This window comes from Gopherus evgoodei, chromosome 18 (genome assembly GCF_007399415.2).
Source record: "Gopherus evgoodei ecotype Sinaloan lineage chromosome 18, rGopEvg1_v1.p, whole genome shotgun sequence".
Classification (NCBI taxonomy): domain Eukaryota; kingdom Metazoa; phylum Chordata; order Testudines; family Testudinidae; genus Gopherus; species Gopherus evgoodei.
Window position 1 is genome coordinate 13,799,494 of NC_044339.1, and position 13,604 is coordinate 13,813,097.

Genomic DNA, 13,604 nt, shown 5'->3' on the forward strand with positions numbered 1-13,604 from the left:
GCAGGGCTGTTGGGAGGGTGACTAGTCTGTCTGGTAGACTTTGCTCTCCAGAGCTGCGTTTTCAGGATTGCTCTGAAAAGCCAAACTTGGCAAGTCTGAAATGGCTTAGTCTGGATTTTCCTTTATCTAGCGCTCTGATCTCTGTGCCTGTGACTAGAGCAAATTAACCACAGACCTGTCGCCTGCCTAAGCAAGACAGGAATAACAAAACCTTTTCCTACAGGGATTCTCCCAGAATAGCCCTAGCTCTGCATGAGTCTTGCATGCCCTCTTGTGGATACCTGTGGCATTGCAAGTATGAATATTGGCACTTATTAATAAACCCCGGGGAAAAATGCACCTGTGTGTACCCTGGCAACCTTTCCGTTTGTTCTGGGAGCTTTGCTACCAGGCCTGCTAAGAAACTAGCTGCAAGCCTGCAGAAAATGCTGGGAAATGATATGCAAATAGGAGTATATGCATCCCAAGTTGCACTTGCCAGGTATATGCTGGGGGGCAGCCTGCCCTCCCTTCCACTAGGAGGACGATGAGGTGGCAGGAGGGGGATCGGGTCCAGTCAAGGTCCCAAGGTTCTTGGGGTTGGTAAAGGAGCCCTCGCTAATCTTTGCCCCAACCTGTCTCTGTTCCACCGACTCAGCACTGTCTCTCCCCTCCCTCCACCCTGCAGCTCATGAAGTGCGTCCGGTTGCCCCTGCTGAGCCGGGATTTCCTGATGAGCCATGTGGACACGGAGCTCCTGGTCCGGCACCACTCGGAGTGCAAGGACCTGCTGATCGAGGCCCTCAAGTACCACCTCATGCCAGAGCAAAGAGGGGTCCTCGGCAACAGCAGGACCCGGCCCCGGCGGTGCGAGGGGGCTAGTACCGTGCTCTTCGCCGTGGGTAAGGGACAGACAGGCCGGGGGGGGGGGTCTGAATATGGAGCCTGCTGTGCAGCCTGGGGGAGGGGCCCATCACCTCCCTCCCATGGGGCATATGTCCCACCCTCGGGGAAGGGGCTGCAGGTAGGGCCTGTCACTGGGTTCCTGGGCAGAGCTGGGGCTCAGAGAGGGGTATGTCCATGGCTGCCCCCTGCCCAATGACTCCCTGGAAACCCCAGGGGTCCTGCCCTTCACTCGTTCTGCTTGTGACACCACCCCCTGCAGGTGGGGGTAGCCTATTCGCCATCCACGGAGACTGCGAAGCCTATGACACGCGGACGGATCGGTGGCACATGGTGGCCTCCATGTCGACCCGGAGGGCCAGGGTGGGCGTGGCTGCCATCGGAAACAAGCTGTATGCTGTGGGCGGGTAAGGAGGAGAGCAGATCACTGAGCTGGGCGGAGAGGGGGATGCTGGCACTGGGGTGGGACCCCTCTGGATTGGGGTCGGAGAACAAAGGCTGGGCCCATGGGACATTTCTGCCCACAGCTGTGTGTTGGGGCTCTGGAAGTGGTAATGGGAAACGTCACAGGTTCAAACCCAGCCCAGAGGAGCAACGACTGGAAGCCATTCCACTGCTCACTGCTGCTCAGTGGAGTGAGTTTGCTGGGTCTCTGTGCAGTGGCAGCCTGGCTGCGAACTGACACCATTTGTTCATGGCCCCAGCGGAGGGGACGGAGGCTGTTCTCGCCTGTGGGTACATTTCTCTCCCTGCTCAGTTAGGGCTGAGACAGCTGGCAAGGGAAGCTTGCCCTGCTAATTTCATGCAGCCTCAGGGACATGTTCAATGCACAGTAACTACCTGGCTCAGGTGCGACCCAGGCCCCCGGCCCCCTCAGCCTTTCCTGTGAATTCACACAGACTCGGTTAAGTGGCTGGGAGCCCCTCTGGGGGCTGCATCGTGCCTGCAGGGGGTGAGAAGGGTAGGCGGGCGGAACGGGTTTGGAATGTGGGGATCGAACCCGCCAGAAATGCAGCGACTAGCTGATGCTCTGCACGGGCCTGATTGTGAGAAGAGCGTGGCCCACGTCTGGACTGGGCACCAACCTGAGGCTAAGTTGTGCTCAGCCCGAAGGCTGGGGTGGAGTCCCAGCTCCCAGCCCTGCCGCTTGGCTTCCCCAGCCTCCTAACGCTCTTCCATCCCCCCGCAGTTACGACGGGACCTCCGACCTGGCCACAGTGGAGTCGTACGACCCGGTTACCAACTCCTGGCAGCCGGAGGTGTCCATGGGCACCAGGCGCAGCTGTCTGGGCGTGGCGGCGCTTCACGGGCTCCTCTATGCAGCAGGGGGATATGACGGGGCCTCATGTCTGAACAGGTAGGGGGATTTCCTGGGTCCGTGTCCCCCTGGGTGGCTGAGACACCCTGGCTGTCCCCAAGATCTGCTCCGGGGGGGCAGGCCATGCATAGCCTAGCCCTCCTGGAGGCCTGATGGCTCGTCAGCTGCCAAAGGGACCAAAGGCTTGTGGGGCTGCTGACAGGGCCCTGCATGGGTGTCTCTAACCCTGACCCCATCCTAGTTCCCTGGCCCTCCAGGAAAGACCAACCTGCCCTTTGGCCAGTGAACTCCATCGGCCCATTCACCTGGCACCCCTGGGTCCTCCTGAAGCTCCGCGCAGCCTTGTCCAGTCTGGACAAGTACATCACGTGTCCGCTGCAAATACGATCCCCTCTTCTCCATCCCTGGTGGAGACGCAAACCCCACTGGTCCTGGCCCTGCCCCTCAGGGGACCCTGGTCTTAACCCTGTGACATGATGGGGAAACGGCCCCTTGTTCCTGCCCTCTGGCTCCCATCCCTGAGTCGGTTTCTGATCCATAGCAGCTCTTTGCCTCACTCTGGTGCCCCTTGGTGTCCTCGGTCGCCTCTCAGGGCTGCATCAGAGGGTTTCCCCAAGGACCCTCCAGTGTTGCTAATGTTCCTGTGTCTCTGTCTGCTGCAGCGCCGAGAGGTACGACCCCCTGACGGGCACCTGGACCTCGATCGCTGCCATGAGCACCAGGAGGCGATACGTCCGGGTGGCAACACTAGGTGCGTCACTAATGCGGTGGAATCTGCTTGGCTCTCCCAGGCTCTGTCACCTCTCACCCCTTCCTCTGCCTAGTCCTGCACGTTGCTTCCTATCAGCTGCAGCCCCATTCTCTGACTGCTGCCTGTGACAGGCCACCGCGCTTTGCTGGGACCCCCAGTGACCACGTGCTGGGAGCCAAAGAGCACTGCCTACCGGGCACAGAATGGAGCAGGTTTGCAGCTCTGCTCCATGCACAGGAAGGAGGGTGGAGTTAATGCTCTGCAGCAGGACTGTGGAGAAAGAGAGTCAGTTCCCAGCTCTGTCAGAGACCCTCTGTGTGACTGAGGGAAAATCATTTAATCAACTTATAAGCTAAGCAGACCATATGATCTGGGGCAGGGACTGTCTCTTACTGCGTGTATTGGACTACCACAGGTTTCTTGGTTGGGGCCTCTAGGTCGGTGTTACTCTAATAATGGTAACGGGCTACAGAACTTAGCAAGCTTTGCTCCACGTCAGGCCATCTCTCTGCATCCACCTAGGGGTTCTGGGTTCAAGGTGGGACAATGGATATTTGAAACATTGGAGTCCATGGGCCGTGCCTTCGTGTCAGCCTATGGCAAGAGTTGGGGAGGTGTAGCGGGGACTGTGAAATGGCATAGCCCAAACCAGATGGCCCAACTGAATGCAAGTAGCATTGTTCTCTTTAAAATAACATCTGGTGCAAAGACCAGTTACTGGCTGTGTTTGGAAGGTTTTTGTCAAAAACACTCCCTGCAGCCTAGGAAAAAGTTGATTTTTCTAGAGCAGCAAAATTCTCAGTGGCTTGATGACCCCACAGGGAGTGGGTGCATCGTTGATCTAAATAAATTTAATAATAACCCTTGTCCGGATACAGCCGGCTTTTAGTGGTCAAAATAACATAACAATAGTGGTCTGATATCATATGTACCTTTACGTTGAAATGTCTCCCCGTGCGCACAGTGATCCTTGTAATGGGACACTGGGCCTTTCCCCACAAGGTCATAAGTACCAACATTTTGCACATACCTAGCGTAGATTTGAGCGCTTTGCAAAAGCAGACAAGCATCACAATCGCTATTTGATGGATGAGTAAACAGAGACACCGAGGGGTGGCGGGAAATGACTTTCCAGGGTCACCCTGAGAGCCCATCACAATTGAGGATGCAGCCCAGTCTCTGACTTTCACTCTGGACCCCATTCCCTCTTGCTTTACCTCCAGGCCAGAGCAATCCTGCCTTGGAAGTCCGGCAGCTGGCCGGTGACCCATGTGGAATGACGTGTGGGCACAGCTGGTTCCCCTCGCTTCCTGAGCGGACCACTCCATGTGTGAAGCCGGCAGTGGGGAGGCAGCATGTGCCCTAAAGCAGTTTCTCAACCTTTTTGATACCAGGGACCAGCTTGTTGCCTTCCTAAACTGTCAGAGAGATCTCGGGGACCGGCGCCGGTCCACAGAATGGTGGTTGAGAAACACTGGCCTAGAGCAGAGGTGCTCAAACTGGGGGTGCAGAACATATTTTTGGGGGGCGTGAGAAGTTTTAGGAAAAAGAAACTTCCTGTGCACATTTTACCCCCAGCAAGGAATAACTAGCAATACCGATTCCTCCAGACATGTCACGTCCTCAGCTGGCGCTGTGCATTTTGGTGGATTTCTGTGAAGCTTGCCGAGCATTATACGAAGGAGTTGTCATCTATACGTTAATCCGTTTGTTACACACTTCATTGGAAGCCCGGACCACAATGGCCATTTTGCTTTTTCTCTCGTTACAACGGCTCGTTGGTGCAACAGAAAAAATAAACCTCGAATGAGACGCTGAAACTGATTCAAGTGAAGCACTGATACTGCATATATCAGTAGATGTACCTGTGTGGCCGGGGGGGATAAATGACGACAGACACAAAGATCAAATAATTTTGAGAAGCACTGGCCTAGAGGATGGAGCATTGGACTGAGCTTGGGAGACCATGGTATTATTATCCTGGCCTGCTGGGTGACCTTGGGCAAGTCATGTCACTGCTCCGTGCCTCAGTTTTCCCCATCTATGAAATGGGGATAATCCCATACTGTCCTCCTTTGTAAAGCGTTTTGAGAGCTAGGGATGATCTGTGTAAGAGTTAAGGATTATTCTGTGGATAAACAGAGAGCACCGCCATACAGGGCGAGCTGGGTGGTGATAATCACCCGTGCACAAATCAGTCTGGTGCGTGTCAGTGCTGCCAATGGCACCAGCTGTGGGAGTAGCTCCTTGCTGTGCTAGATTCTGGGCTGCTCGTACATTAATCCCCTCTTGTCTCTGCTCTTTCGCTTGCTCCCTGCTGACTCAGTGGCTCCTTCGCTCACGCTCGCTGCTTCTCCCCCCGCGGTGTGCTCTCTGCCTGGCGCTGCGTTATGGATCAGCCCCCCCGGCAACCTGCTGCTCCTTCCACCGCTGCCTCGCCAGCTAAAAATAAAGCTTAACGAGCTGGCTGGGGGCGGCTGCAGGCGAGCAAGCTCCCCAGGCTGCTCTCTTGGCACGGAGCCCTCGCTGCACAGCAGAGAAATGGCCTGATGAATATTTAATGATTTCCTGCGCCAGATGTGGCCCCCATACAGCGGAGGCTTGGCGGGGGAGGGGGGGAAGCTGCATGAGCTGCTCTGTGAGCAAATCCTCCCCGGGGGGGGGGGAGGGTCCTGCTGCTTGGTGTAGGTTTGCCTGTCGGCTGCTCTGCCACTCCCTTGCATTCCTGGCTGCCCAGACCCGTGGCACGTAAGGCCGGGATCCATCCCTGCCGATAATACGGCCCTTGTGGAGGGCTCCGTGGCTGACTCTGTACATGACTGTGTTTTGCAGATGGCAATCTCTACGCCGTCGGGGGATATGACAGCTCATCCCACTTAGCCACGGTGGAGAAGTACGAGCCGCAGGTAAAGGCAAGCGAGTGCAATTAACGCTTTCCTTCCCGGCCCTTCTCCGAAAAGGACCCTGTGGCAAAGCCTCTAGAAAGTGAACAGAGGAAAACACAACAGGGGGACTACTGAAATGACTCTAAAATGCTACAGAACCTAACAGCATGAGATCCTCTTGGGGGCGAGGGGTTAAACCATCCTAACTATCTATTGCCCTGCTATGAAATTCTGTAGGTTGGTTAACAACTCTCTGTTCAATTCTCTAGATCCCTTCCACCTGGGGTGGGGGTCTCATTGTGGACCCCTCCCCCTTTCCCAGCACAGGCACTGTGGCCATTATTGCAAGCTGACAAGCTCCAGCGGTCCGCTGTGGGCTAACAGGTGTGGTAGGCTCCCCTGCAAAGGCTTGGCTCAGGAAAAAGGGGGTCAGAAACAAGGTTCTGAACGGAGCCCCTAACTGTGGGGCTGCTGCTGGTACTCCCCGACAGAGCCGTAGAAATAGACACAGCTACATGCATGGCTACTTTGGGGCTGTGTCCTGGAGCTGATGGGCAGCTCCAGCTCCCAATAGTTAAGCCAGATTTTAGGGACCTGGAGACCAGGGTCCTGTTGTTAACAGCTGAAGTTGCTTAAACCTGCCGGCAGAGGTCTCTTTAAAATAAATAGAGGTGTGAATTCTCTGGGTTTTAAACATTTTTTTTCTTGATTTTAAAGTAGTTTTGTGTTTGATGCTTTAGGAAAGGAGGGTGTCCGTAAACAGTGAGCACAGAGTTGGGCTGATTATGTGTGTAAGTTTCTTATGCGGGGGTGCAGAGAGAGACATATGCATTAGTTAGTGAACAAAATGCAATTGCTGGATCTAGCTGCACTGGGGTGGAACAGTGCAACCTAGAAAACCATTTCCAGGAGAACTCCCCTCCTGCCATCTTGTGGGGGCTTTTGTGTTCCCTCAATAGCCTGTTCAACAGGACTCTGGAAGCCTCCTCCATCACCTCTGCCCTTTATCTGATAACAGCAGGCAGGATGGCTGGTGGCTGACTAATTTAACCTGCTGCAACCAAGGTCAGATTTTCCGCCGGGGTCATCGGAACTTGCTTTAGCTGCCGACTCTTTGGTGCCCCCTTCTGGAATGTGGGTGGTGGGTCCTACGGGGGTCCTTCCTCCTGGAGGGCTGCCGTGTTAAAGCTGCAAAGGGGGAGCAGAGCAGAGACAGCAAGATCTGGAGTGTGACCGGCCATTGAACGGCTGGGATGGGAGGATAATCACCCCTGGGTATCGCTCGCTAACCCAGATGTGCTTTCATGGGCGCTTCTCCCCTTTCCTCCCAGATCAACACATGGACCCCAATCGCCAACATGCTGAGCCGCCGCAGCAGCGCCGGTGTGGCCGTGCTGGAAGGGATGCTCTACGTGGCCGGCGGCAACGACGGCACCAGCTGTCTTAACTCCGTGGAGCGCTACAACCCGAAAACCAACACCTGGGAGAGCGTGGCCCCCATGAACATTCGGAGGTAGGGATCCGCCCCGTTCCCTAGCTCCCCTCTAAACTGGGGAGTTGGGGAGACCAGTCTGAGGACGACCCAGGCTGTGCTCCAGTCTGTCACACCGGCCATGGGGATTTCTTGGATTGGAGAGAACCATCACCCACTGGAGCACAGCATTCTGCAGTCATCAAGGTGCAGCAATGACCAGGCCTAGCTTGACCAACCGAGCAGGCTGGCCAGCTGTCACTACAGCTGGGCAGCTCTGCTGCTAAGTCAGGGACCTCCATGCTGCGTGCTCACCTGTCAGCGCTGCGCGATCAGCAGTGCCTGTTGCATGAACCACCTAGGCATGAGCAAGCAGGGGCAGCCTGCAGAGGCTTTGCTGCCCTAACAATCCTACATGATTCCTGACTTACCGCCAACCAATCCCTAATACAGGAAGCACATGGCCTTTGACATGGTCACTGGGGGAGTATCTCGGCATTCTAAGCATAGGTGTTTGGCACTTCCTGAAGCTAGCAGAGGGATCACCTTCAAATAATGTAATTTAGGAGCCTAAAATATGGACCAAACTGTAGTTAGAACCAGGGGCTGGGAACCAGGATTCCTGGGTTCTATTTCTGGTTTTCCCACTGACTCCCTATGAGACACTGGGCAAATTACATAGTCCAAAAGGCTCTGCTGATTTGGATGCGTCCCTTTTCGGGTGCCCAACTTCTGCCTGACTTCCGGAGGGCAGAGCCCCCACAACCGTGGTCGGGGATCTGCTGCGGGATGTCCAAAGCCTGGCTCATTAACACCGTCCTCTGTGCTGTCGCTTACAGGAGCACCCACGACCTGGTGGCCATGGACGGGTGGCTGTACGCAGTGGGCGGGAACGACGGCAGCTCCAGCCTCAACTCCATTGAGAAGTACAACCCCCGCACCAACAAGTGGGTGGCGGCCTCGTGCATGTTCACGCGGCGGAGCAGCGTGGGGGTGGCGGTGCTGGAACTGCTCAACTTCCCGCCCCCCTCCTCGCCCACCCTCTCCGTGTCCTCGACGAGCCTTTGACAAAGAATCCAGTCGTACCTTACCTCCAGAGGGCAGCAGTGGATGGAGGAGCGCAAGGCCACCCTGGCCTGACCCCTGTGGCAGCCAGTCGCTGTAGACCGGAATGGGGGGGTCCCAGCTGCTGCCTCCAGCCCCGGCCCACAGCAATTCCGTGGGCCCCTCGGGGGCTCTGCCTCTCTTGGGTGCACACTTCAGATCAGCGTGCTGAGAGTTGGAATGGCACTTTCCATTTGAGAGTCCCCTCTGCCAGCGTGTACGGTGGGGGGAGCTCTTGGCTCCATCCACAAACCTGCCCACGACTCAACTGACTTTTGGGGCTGGCCAGGCCCAGTCGAAACCATTGCTGCTTTTAGGATTTACCACGCGCCAACATGTGCTGCACACTGGACAGCCACGCGAGGAAGGATCCAGGCAGACAGGAGCGGCGGGGGTGGATGACTGACGCATATGGTGCTTCTCCAGGAAACCGCTGAATGTCCCACCGCTCCTCGGAATGCTACCTTAGCCAAACTCTCTGTATTTAGCCTCCAGCGCACTGTTAATGCCTCTGAGACCAGTGCACGGGTGTCTGATCGATGCCTTAAAAACTGCAGCCGGGGGATGCGGCGGGGAGAAGGCCCCAAAACTGTGTGGAGCATCCCAAGCCCTCCGGCATTTCTGTCTTCTGCTGACCCCGTCCCGCTCGCTGTCAATCCGGATTTGCCATCGCTACGGAGGTTCCCCAGCCGCCCAGATAGATTTAATGAGCTCACCGGCTCGGGGGCAGTCACCGTCCCACTGTTACAAATGACTGTGCTGCTGCCCTCTGCACACGTGTCTGTGTCATTGTGTTAACCTGGCGGCTGGGAACAATTCAGCCTCCACATTGCTTCCCTGATCACAAAGAAGGATCTAGGCTTGGGCCAGGCCCTTGATTCCCTATAACAGTGCGACCCGGCAGGTGGCACAGGCCGCAGGGTCGCACTGTGTTATTTATTTAATGTGTCTGCCATTTGTATTTATTATGCTAATCTTTTAATTTTAATTCTTATTAACATTATTTTAAATTATTCTGGTGTTCCCTATCCCACCTCGTTCTCTCCGCCGACTTGGGAAGGGATGAGAGGAACGAGCCAGGGGCATTTTTTTAAATGATCTTTTGGACAATGACTATGGTAAGTGTAAGTGTGTGAGAGAGGCCATATGTGCAGTGAAACCAGCACAGCAGGGACCATTTGCAGCTAGCAACTCCCTGTCTTAAACTACCACTCTAACGGCTGAATCATCTTGTACTGTAATGCACACGGTTGGCCGTCTAGACCCCCCTGTACCATAGAACCTCCTGAGTGGTGGCTTAAAATGTGTTTCACTCATATGCCGTGGTCTGTGTGTGGTTTGCATGAAGACAGGTTAGCAGGTGTTCCCCATGGTGTGTAGGAACGGCTAAACCACTGATACCTCAGTAGCACTGGTAGAATGTTCTGTGACTGTTGCTTTCTTTTCTTTTCTTTTCTTTCTCCCCCTGATTCTCTCTCCTCCCCACTTCATCATCCTTTAGATTCCACTTGTGAAAACACTCGCTGACTTATAGCTCTGGAAGTGACTGGAGATTTTTTGGTGCCCAGGTTGAGACACTTTAGAAAGGGCCAGTTTTTTCCCCAAGATGGATACTTTGCATGTTAAACAGGCCCAGCTCCAGAGCCTGAAGTTGGGCACCCAAAATCACCAGCTGTTTTCCCCACCCTGTACCCAAAGACATGTTCTGGGCTTTTCGGGCCGAAGTAGGCTTTGAGAGATTTGAAATCTATTTTAAATCTTTTCATTCCTTTCTCCTATGCCAAGTCCCTGAAGCAGCCAGCCACAGTTCAGCGGCTGTCACATTCCTGAATGCGGCCGACGATGCCCTTTTGACATCCTAACCCCTCCGAGCCTGTGACTGAAATGAGCTCCCTGTTAGCACAGCCAGCGCATCGACCTATTTTGTGGCCACTGTTTTGGGTTAACTAGGTCACAAGACGCTGTCTCACCTAAACTAGTGGTGCAGGGGTGTGTGTGTGTGTGTGTGTGTGTGTGTGTGTGTGTGTGTGTGTAGGGGTGGCTCTAGACATTTCACCACCCCAAGCACGGTGGCATCCCGCGTGGGTGGTCTGCCAGTCGCCGGTCCCGCGGCTCCAGTGGACCTCCAGCAGGCGTGCTTCGGTGGAACCGCGGGACCAGAGGACCCTCCGCAGTCATGCCTGCGGGAGATCCACCGAAGCCACGGGACCAGCGGACCCTCCGCAGGCATGCCGCCGAAGGCTGGCTGCCTGCCACCCTCCCGGAGACTGGCAGAGCTCCCCCCGCGGCTTGCCATCCCAAGCACACGCTTGGCGTGCTGGGGTCTGGAGCCGCCTGTGTGTGTCTGTGTCTGTGTGTGTGTGTCTGTACCACTTCTTGCTCCCTTCTAGCCGTACCTGTAAGCGACAGCAGGATTCCCGGTTTCAAGCTAGCTCATGTCAACCTGCGCCCTCAAGACCCCATCTGACTCCAGGATCCTCTTCCAAGGAGGCAGAAGAGAATCCTAGGGAGGGAGCCCAAGAGGCAAAGCTAGAGCTCCATGGGCATTTTGGAGCTGCAGACAGAAGTCCTGGGGTTTCTGCTGTGGCCCATGAGTAGAGCAGAGGGAGTGAGGGTACCACAGGCCAGTGTCTTCCCCACCCCTGGGAGGGAACCAGCTAGCACCAAAGGAAGGGAAGTGGAGGGGCCAGGAAGACATTGCTGAGGGAGGGAAGTGGACCTCTGGTTAATCCAGTCGCTGCTGGTTTGAGAGCAATAGCCCAATCCCCTCCAGCTGGCTCTAGCAATACTGCCGCGTGAGGGGGACGCTGCTGCTAAGTACTGTACTCATCTGAATCGGGGGCAGGGGGCTTGGAGCTGAGAGGAGAGGCTGGTGGGTCAGGGAGCAGCGCCTCAGGTGTGGAGGGTGCAGTTGCTGTACCCCAGTTGTGATGCAGTGCAGACCCAATGGAGTCTTTGCTGTACTTGGAAAAAGCCATGGCCCCGATTGAAAAAGCAGCCTGCAGGGGGTGACAGCGCCCGCAGCTGCATGGCGCTGGTGCAGGGTGCCTGCCACCGGCACAAGGAGTGACAATCCAGGGCTGGAACTTGTGTGTGTGTGTGAGAGAGAGATTTGAGTGGGCAGGGGCACTGTTAACTCTTTGTTTCTCGTCCCGTTTTACGTCGTGGTCTCTGACTAACACACAGCATTGTTAATAAGACAACGGCCCCGGGGAGCTACAAGGCTGAGCGGCAGCATGGGTTGCCGTGTGTCGCTCAGGGAGCCTGCCCCAAAGGGGATTCTCTAGTCCCATCCTGGTGGAGAGATACGCTTGGCCTAGCTGAAGGCGACTCATTCACCCCCCTGTCCAAATGTCATTTTTATTTATGTCAGTTATGATTTATTTATGAGGGATTCTCTGTTTGTTTTTTCTCGATTTTTGCACTACACGGGGCGGGGGGGGGTGGAGGAACAAGCAATACAAGCCAGTGTGTAAAATAAAGAGGTTTTCTTGACTACTGGATCCTGCCCCATCAGCCACTTATTCCTCTTCTTCACCTTGCTTCAGGTAGGCGACCTATTCCCCACTGGGTTTTGCTAAGGGGGGAAACCGAGGCAGGGAAGTGAGTCACCCAAGTGCTTGGCAAGGTGGAGCAGGTTGCCCAGTTTTGGAGGAGCTGAGGCTAGAACTTTGGAATTCCTGGGCCTCTGCTTAGAACGTGCCACCCTTTGACCCTCCCACAGGCTGCAATGTGACCAGAGCCTAGTACTGCTGCTGTGGATGGCTGCCGATGGGGAGGCTGCAGCCAGGACTGCCCTGGACTCACCATTGCAAATGCCACCCCAGGGCCGGGGCCAGTGTTGCACCTGCTCAGTGAGCTGAACTCAGCTTAAGCCAGAAGACGCTCTATCCACCCCCCCCGGCCAGTGCACAGGGGTGTGGGAGTCACATGAGCCCAGGGCATGGGGCGGCCGCCCTGATGGTATTTGCACCTTGATACGCAGAGTCCAGGTGAGCTAAAGGAGCGGCTCGACTGGCCCAAGACCCCTTGTTCGTTGTCGTCCTTGCCCCTCGCCCCACTCCTCAGCTAGTGGCTGTTGGTGGGCTGCTTACGATGGCAGGTTGGCATGAGTCCGCTGTGATGTAATCGTCTAAAAGTGGCCCTTTCCCATGCCCCAGAAGAGGGTGTGACCACGCCTGCCTCCTCAAGGTCCCACGAGGGATGTGCTGCGACTGGCAACGAGCATCGGCTAGAGGTGCAGAAAAACACCACTGGGTCCGAGTAGTGTAAACTCGAGGGGCTTTAATCTGCTGATTTACACCTCTCCCTGTGGTTGAAGGGAGCGCTAGCCCCCCTGCGAGGCCCCAGCCCCAGAGCTGCTGACAGCTGTTGCCCCAGGGTGGAAATGAGAAGCAGACGAGAAACATCCCCCTTTCACCTAGGAATGTCTCGGGGTCCTGCCTAGAGGCAGGAGTGGCCGGTTGGCTCAGTTGAGCAGCAGGGGAAGCCTGCTACAGATCAGAGCTCCCCTCGCCTTGCAGCCTAGCGGGAAATGCTGAGCTCCTTTCTTGCGGGGGGGGGCAGAGCTGAGAGATGTATCTGCCCCCAGTGAGGACTCACGAGGAGAAACCTTTCCCCCTCTTGCCACTTACAGCAAGGGCCCACCACCCCATGCAGAAGTACTGCTGGAGTATGCTGTGGTATTCGCTTTCCGAGGGCCTCCCACCTGCTCTGCATTGCTGCCCAGGCCCTCACCCTGCTCTCAGGTTTCTATAAATAACTGCCAGTTGCATAAAGCTTCCCAGAGCCCGTCTGCTCCCAACCCTGGTGCAGCCTCTCCTATTACTGGGAGTGGAGTAAGCAGGGGTGGGGGGAAGGGGCTGCCCTGCAGTCCTACAAAAGTTGGGGTCTCCAAATGACATGTACGCAGGAATCCCATGGCAGGGGCTGCTTTGACATATCCCATTCAGTGCAGGCTCCAACAGGTTCACTTTATTAGCCATTCATTGGCTGTGTCTTTGTGAGTGTGGCTATGTTTATTTGCAGGACCTACAAAAAAATTGGGTAGGTTTTGTTTTCTTCCATTAGCAATATCCTTTAAGGAGAACAGTCCCTTTACTGACTATAAGAATAGCTGCATCTAAAAGACTACAACTGGAACCTGTTTCCTTCTCACAATTTTTGTTACCTTCCATGCGACGCTTGCACACG

At 55.5% G+C, this 13,604-nt stretch overlaps 1 protein-coding gene across 3 annotated transcripts in view; it reads left to right on the forward strand.

Moving 5' to 3' along the window:
- KLHL17 (kelch like family member 17) overlaps positions 1-10,019 on the forward strand; it is a 35,343-nt gene extending 25,324 nt beyond the window's left edge. For 2 of the 3 annotated variants that reach the window (XM_030537652.1, XM_030537651.1), the window contains 7 exons: positions 668-881; positions 1,145-1,289; positions 2,072-2,239; positions 2,863-2,951; positions 5,784-5,857; positions 7,168-7,349; positions 8,147-8,375. In XM_030537652.1, the coding sequence (XP_030393512.1) occupies positions 668-881; positions 1,145-1,289; positions 2,072-2,239; positions 2,863-2,951; positions 5,784-5,857; positions 7,168-7,349; positions 8,147-8,375 (1,101 nt within the window). Of the gene's footprint in view, positions 1-667; positions 882-1,144; positions 1,290-2,071; positions 2,240-2,862; positions 2,952-5,783; positions 5,858-7,167; positions 7,350-8,146 lie in introns of all 3 variants that reach the window. The other variant, XM_030537650.1, reaches the window with a different exon arrangement.
- Positions 10,020-13,604: the final 3,585 nt, after the last annotated feature.